The sequence below is a fragment of the Camponotus floridanus genome, unplaced genomic scaffold, assembly GCF_003227725.1.
Source record: "Camponotus floridanus strain SB8 unplaced genomic scaffold, Cflo_v7.5 scaffold1, whole genome shotgun sequence".
NCBI classification, from domain to species: domain Eukaryota; kingdom Metazoa; phylum Arthropoda; class Insecta; order Hymenoptera; family Formicidae; genus Camponotus; species Camponotus floridanus.
This window is the reverse complement of record NW_020229214.1, coordinates 111,470-118,699: the sequence shown is the minus strand read 5'-3', so window position 1 is coordinate 118,699 and position 7,230 is coordinate 111,470. Positions and strand designations below refer to the sequence as shown.

The window sequence follows — 7,230 nt, the reverse complement described above, 5'->3', positions numbered from 1 at the left end:
TATTTAATCTAAATTTTATTTAACGTTTTGAAATTAATTTAAGATTATCAAAAAGTGTTTTATATCTTATGTTTTATATTTTTATGTTTTATATTTTATGTTTTATATTTTTTATAGCTTTTATATTTCTATTAAAATCGAATTGATTAATAATCTTGATCTTGATTACATAATAATTAAAAATAAAGAATTTGCTTTTAATGAAAAAAATAAATTAAAAAGACAAAACTGAGAGAGTTACAATGAACGAATTCTTAATTTGCGCAATCTGATTTGGTCCGTGATTATGTTTATCTGCATTGTATACATTTTTTTTCATGAATCAGCATTTAAGGTGTCCGCGATATTTCGATGAAGAAAAAAATACTTAACGAATACACATTGTCCCGTGAAAAAAAACATTATTTATACAATACTTAATATAATTGTTCATTTTTACTTTGAGTTGGATATTAAGTATACACAAAAAAAAACGAGCGAATCAAAGGGCTCTCTCAGACATTAAGAGCAGGAATATTTTATTGATATAATTGTATTGATGGCACAGATATGACGTATATTTTATATAGACATGTATAATAACACGTGTCGTATGTGCAGCCGTTTATTTGACAATATACGGGTATATATTGAAGTGCATAATGAATATAACGAAATACAGTAGTTATTTTAAGAGTAACACATATTTGTTGCAAATGTATGTGTATGTGTACCGGAGAGATTTAAAATTTGAAGATGAACGTAATCATTGATTCTTTTACTTATATTATTATATTTGACTCAATTTTCGAACAATGATTATAGCGATTCCGAAATTATATAATTAAACGATATTAAAATCACATAATGTTTAATATTATTATCGTTCTTTATATTATCAAAATAAAAAAATATTTCTACATCTTGTATTAACAATTCTATTTATTTTTATTTTAAATAATATCAAAATTATCAATATTAATTATTTTATAAGTTGTTCAAAATCAAAAAGTATAAAAAAAAGTTGGCCCATGGGGGGATCGAACCCGCGACCTTCGCGTTATTAGCACGACGCTCTAACCAACTGAGCTAATGGGCCATTCGTTAAACCTTCTCACAATAACTTCTTTTCACTAGAGAGCACATGATTTTTCATTTAAATATTATAAATAAATAAAAACGACTACGATAAAATATAAACATTGCAGATTATATTTGAATTATCAATCCTCCTATTTATATTTAATAAATAATTTAAAAGAATTAGAAAAAATAAATAGAATAATTGTTCTTTGTATCTTTTCTACTTTCTTAAAACATTTAATAAAATTTGAATTATGAATGTATAAAGATAAAATGATAGGTATATAAAAGGATTAGAAAAATATGTATGGCAAATATGTAAGTGTCGAATGACATATATATAGTATGATATAGCAGTTATTGTTACAAATATATTTTATCTTTTACATTTTGTTACGATAACTTTGTATCAGATTTTGTAAAATAAATATTGTTGTATATATACATAAAAATATATGAATATTATCCACATTGTATGTGACTTTTTCATTTCTATTTTCACCTGATATTCCTAAAGAATGATATTATCAGTGACTCGACGAAATATAATTGAAATAATGGCAGTCATAAACCGAATTTTTTTGTTAAAAATTACTGCACATTTTTTTATATTATTTATATATTTATATATTTTTATAATTATAATGTAGTATATTTAAGAAAGATTATTATTATTTTATAAAACAAAATAGCAAACAAAGCAACGATTTTGTTTGAAATAATTACGAAATGTTTCACGTCTAATGAAAAAAATTCGAAAATCTTAATAATAAAAGATCATATTATCTCTGTTAATCACATCTGTATTAATTATTATCAGGTATTTATATGTATATCAGTTAAAATTATTCTTGAGTGAGGTTGGTTATACATACCTTGCGACATGATGCACTCCATTTGATTTCATCGCATTTATCCAGATAATGTCAATGTCATAAATATTTTATATGTTACAGACACACGCACAATATTAAATAATGTCTAATAATAACACATAATTCTCGTGAAATCTTCAACTTAAGTTCTCGCAGGACCAACGATACCTCACAAATATTTAAAATTATTAATTATTATATTCAAACGAGTTTGAAGTGATTTCAAGAACTCACCACAGATGTCGCTGCTGTTTGAACGATAATAAAGTAACTAGATTAACAATGTATCGCAATTTTGATCTCAATAAGATACAATAAGATGGAGCAAAAATGGCGTCCGATAGTGCAGATAGTGCACACTTTGTGTAGCTATCTATACTAAGTGCAATTTTTCTCTTGATTCTGATTTGTCCTGTGTCTTGTTGTGTGTGAGGTGAGAAAACTCCTTCTGTTGCGTAGAAAAAGAAGAAAATATCAAAAATGCCAGGTTGTTGCGTGGAGAAATGCAACAATCGCAGCCTATATCTATACTATCGGACGCCATTTTTGCTCCAGCTTATCTTATTGAGATCAAAATTGCGGTACTTTGTTAATCTAGTGACTTTAAGATCGCCTAAAAGCAGACTATGACAAAAAAGAGTGAAAACTATGAACAACTTTATTGTTTATTTTATAGATTTTAAAAATGGCTTGTCGTATGCTACATATTTAGAGTTGTAAATAATTTGATAAAAAATATTCAATCTGTAAACAATGGTAACGCAAATGAAATATATCATTGTCTCTAAATCATTATATGTAATTAACATATAATGTGTATTTAAAATTAATTTATCAATTTAACTCTAATAAAATTATGAAATTTTTTTCAGGTATATTATTGTTTAATATTGTTTAATTTTTTTTGCTTGTCAGTCATTCACATTTATTAAAAATAGTCACTTTATTAAATAATGTGAGAAACTCTATATTTTTTGCGAATAGTAAGTAGAACTTTTATGAATATATATTTTGATAATAGTTTACATTTACAGTAGAAAATAATTTGTATTTCACTGTGCTTTTGTTCTATAGGACCTAAAGATGAATTATGAAAGGGTGTGACAAGTATCAGTAATGCAGGAAGACGCAGAGGTAGAGCAAGAAGAGTAATGAAAAGAGAGAGCTCCTAAATAAGGAGCAAATTATTGGCATGGCAAAAATTCCGATACAATTTCCTGGTCTAAACACTCCTGTGTTTAGAGGAAAAGAATTAATTCAACAGCAAAAACTGCTTGTAAATCTTGAAAGAAAGCAAAAACTTATGGAATTACCACAAAGTCAGACCAGACCAATGCAAATAAAATTATCGCCATTGGAATGTGGTTGGACGAGTGTTACAATGGATGGCAGAAGCATTGAATTAGATCTTATTGAAAAAGGTTAATATTTATGCTATTGGATTATAATGATTAAATTACACACATACAAAAATCATGTGATATGATGTCTATTTTCAATTTTTTTTTTGATGTTTCAGTTCTAAATAATAGAATCTTATATAATTAATATCTTTGTTTTCTGCAGATACATTTGAAAGTTTTGAAACCTGGATTTTGGAAAACAAAATGATAACTTGTATGACCGGTAATTTAGCACGTAAGACTAGAATCAGTTCATTTATAGTAACTGGAAATGGAAATGGATTAGCTGGATTTGCGTTATCAAAAGCTAAAGCATCCCTAAAGACGGTTAAAAATAGGGCTGGTCAAAGACTAATGTATATTCCTACATATAAGGAATACACTGGTAAGAAAATAATTGTCAATACTATATAATATAAAATTTATTTCTTCTCTTTTAATATCACTTTGTATTTTTCAGTGTTACATGATTTCTTTACACAGTTTGAGAATATAAAAATATTTGTAAAGAAAATTCATGAAGGATAATGGGCTTGTTTGTCATCATGCGATAAAAGCGTGTTGCGAGATAATATAAAGGCATGAAGGATATGTATGCCAAAGTATAAGGAGGAATGTAAAAGCATTCTTTATTGGTTTATTGCAATAGGTATGTATATTCTATATAAAAATGATAGATCTATATAAAAATGATAGATCTATATTTAGTAGTTGGAAAGAAAGAGAGGAGAAATGAAAAGTGCATCTAGAGAATTTAAAAGAATAAAAATCTAAAAATAATAATACATAAAAATTAATATTATGTATTTTTTTCATGAGGAATGTGGGGCGCACATTTATGCATTTATTTATTTAGATGAGATTTACTTTAGAGCGCATTCAGTATTCAACTTTAATTTTATTTTCTCTTTCTTATGATATATAAGTATAACATAATTACCTGCAAATGCTATCATTTTTGTGTGCTTACAGTGATACAGAAGCAACATTACAAGTACTATATTTACAGATAACATCTGTATAATAAAAAAAGCACCAAAAATCTAATGATGAAAAAAGGATAAATATTGTAGACCAGCATAAGTATCAACCAATTATTCCACCGCTCTGTTTCATTAGAGTTGCAATTTTCTTTTATATCATAAATATTATAAATAAGATAAAGATTTCTGTACGTTTCAAATAAATTTATATATTTTATGTATGTAATACTGCGCACACATATTAAAAGGTGATAATATCGCAGTTATAATAAGATACAATCCTGGCAATGTAGTGATTTTTGGATCCTACTTAAAATAATTTAATTTGATTTATTTTTGAGAAATGCGCACAATACTTGAGAACAAATTATTTTTGTGCCATATATTACCTGTGTAAAATTGCACACACAGTATCATATTGTCTGCGATATATGAAAAGCTTCATCGATGAAATATGATTGAGATATAAGAAAAGTAATATAGTACTTGTAATGAATAATGTTAATGTGGAATACATAAATATTTTATATTTTAATTTCATATAATCAAGATGAGATAAGACACTCATGATTACTTTAAAAATGTGTCCACAAATATCATGTAACTTCAATAGCTGCACATTCATCAAATTAATCTTATTACGTTAAATGAATCACAGCAGCTTGTTTTAATTTAATCTAACCTAACCAATTATATTATATGCTCCTCATTAAAATGTGTAAAACTGTACGTCGCACATTTAATACAATTAATATACTACGTAATAAAATGTAATACATTAATGAAATAATTAAATATTATTTTTGAAAGCATGATACAATCCAGGCAGCATACGCTTGTATTTACATTCGATATCCAAAGACACTGAGAGGTTAGGTTAGGTTAGGTTAGGTTAGATCAAACAAATTTATCGTTTAACAGTTGGCAGCCCTACGAGATAGGCTGTGCAGCACTGCGCGCGCGTACAAAATAAATTTGAAATCGCTTCTAGCATAACCATCTTCACGCGATCGACTTTATTTGAATTGCACCGAATCGAATTATGATGCCGATTTGTCCGAATGAAATTCGGGACATCGCGATGCTGTATAAGCGTCGAATGAGTACAAATTATCACGCAAATATGATAAATCAAATCTACTCACCGGCTGTTCCACAGGCCGCTCCTCCTCGGGACGTCCCATTCCGATCTTGATGCACACAAATCCACACGATATCATCAACGCGAACGCGCGACACTTTATTCGGCACTCCCGATACTCGCTCGCATCCGATAATCATCATCAAGGGCGCGAATAACGCGACGCAACTTCGCTCCATCTTCGCGATGACGCCATCACTGAATATCGTCAAAAATCGCTGTCGCGCGTTTCCATCGACACATTATGAAAGTCGCGCGATCATCCTTGGACACTCTCGACGCTCTTTCAGTCGCGATATTCGTTTAAAAACGGTTAAAAGACGCGAAAAATGCGGACGTTCGACGATCCGTGTAACTGCGTATGACTCCGAGTCACGTATGCCGCGTATGACGTAGCTATGACGCGTATGACGTAGCAGTCACGCGCCAACATGGCGGCCGAACCAGTGCGCATTCGTTTCTGCGCATGGCCATTCCTGCGCTCAACGTTCGCGCAACTTTGATTTCTGAATATTGTCTACGGCTTTAATTAATAGCACATAATGATAAATATATAAAGATGGAATCAATTAATCATATTGGTTATATATGTAGACTTGCCCGAAGAAATAGAGAAAAAATTGAGATATTTTTAATTTCTTTTTTTTTTAGTAAAGGATGGAAATGTCTATTCATAGGCTTGTTCTTTTTTTCCTCTTTCGCGCAATTTCGATTCAATATATAACGTAGAAAATTCATAGTATATTATGCTAATGATATGAATTACGAATGATTCGATTTTTTTATCGCGCTTTTCCAAAGTCAAATCTTATAATATTTACTTTTGCATTTTAAAAGACTGAGAGCGAACTAAATAAATAAATAAATAAATAAATAAATAAATAAATGATGTTGAGAAAAAGAAAAAGAAGACTCATAAATAAATAAATATACGTTAACAGATTTAAGTTACACACATTGCATAAAGCTTCCAGAGAAAAATATCCAGAGGCACAAATATTTTATTATTTAAACGAAAACCATGCGAAGATGAAACAATAGATTAAAGAAGCCGTATAATCATTGTACTTTTATGTATAAACGTTTCACAAAATAAAATCTTTATAAATGAAGTGTTACATTAAAAATATTAGTATAAAATTAAATATCCATGTGAGATTTAAAATTTCTTGTCCTTTTTTTTCTTTAGAATTTTTTTATTTTTTTTTTTTTCTAAAGATTCTTTAAGCGAGAACTGCTTCTTTCACAAGACTATTGAACAACTTGAATATTTGATATTTTTTTAGTAGTTTAAATTTCGTGAAAAAATTCGAGAGAAAATTAGATTTTACCGTATTACTGCACATATCGATTAAATGCTATATCAAATATGTAGTGTAAATATTTTAATTTTTTTGTATACGATCTATTTTTTATTCTATCGATGTTTTCATAGTGATGCACCTTGAGCACTTTGTTTCATATGTTTCCAATAAAAATATATTAAAGCAAATTATTTTGCAAATTTATTATTCTAATTTTTATTTAGAAAGACTAAGATTAAAAAAGACGTATGAATTTTTTCAGATATTTCTATTGAAAAAAACGCATCAGATAAAACTGACTTTCCTGTACATTTTAAATGTGCCAAAAGATTTGCTCTTTATTCCACTTACTGCAATAATGTACACTAAAAATGACAGATCTATATTAAAAATGATAGATCTATATTTAGTAGTTGGAAAGAAAGAGAGAAGAAAAGTGCATCTAGAGAATTTAAAAGAATA

General features: G+C 28.2%; 1 protein-coding gene and 1 non-coding gene across 2 annotated transcripts; one reads left to right on the top strand and one right to left on the bottom strand.

Annotated features, from left to right (window-relative positions):
• Window positions 1-1,004: 1,004 nt before the first annotated feature.
• On the bottom strand, window positions 1,005-1,078 carry Trnai-aau. Its single transcript has one exon. It is a non-coding gene; the product is annotated as a tRNA-Ile (tRNA).
• Window positions 1,079-2,901: 1,823 nt separating this feature from the next.
• On the top strand, window positions 2,902-4,378 carry LOC112637273 (28S ribosomal protein S5, mitochondrial-like). Its single transcript, XM_025406635.1, has 5 exons — window positions 2,902-2,920; window positions 3,012-3,358; window positions 3,504-3,725; window positions 3,801-3,989; window positions 4,313-4,378. The coding sequence occupies exons 2-4, from the start codon at window positions 3,130-3,132 to the stop codon at window positions 3,866-3,868; spliced, it is 519 nt and encodes a 172-aa protein (XP_025262420.1). The 5' UTR covers window positions 2,902-2,920; window positions 3,012-3,129; the 3' UTR covers window positions 3,869-3,989; window positions 4,313-4,378.
• Window positions 4,379-7,230: the final 2,852 nt, after the last annotated feature.

What these genes read in the sequence shown, in the direction of transcription:
- LOC112637273 (XM_025406635.1), top strand. Translation starts at nt 3,130, where the DNA reads ATGGCAAAAATTCCGATACAATTTCCTGGTCTAAACACTCCTGTGTTT. An exon ending in ATTAGATCTTATTGAAAAAG is followed by an intron (nt 3,359 to 3,503) that starts GTTAATATTTAT and finishes TGTTTTCTGCAG; the next exon opens with ATACATTTGAAAGTTTTGAA. An exon ending in TACATATAAGGAATACACTG is followed by an intron (nt 3,726 to 3,800) that starts GTAAGAAAATAA and finishes TGTATTTTTCAG; the next exon opens with TGTTACATGATTTCTTTACA.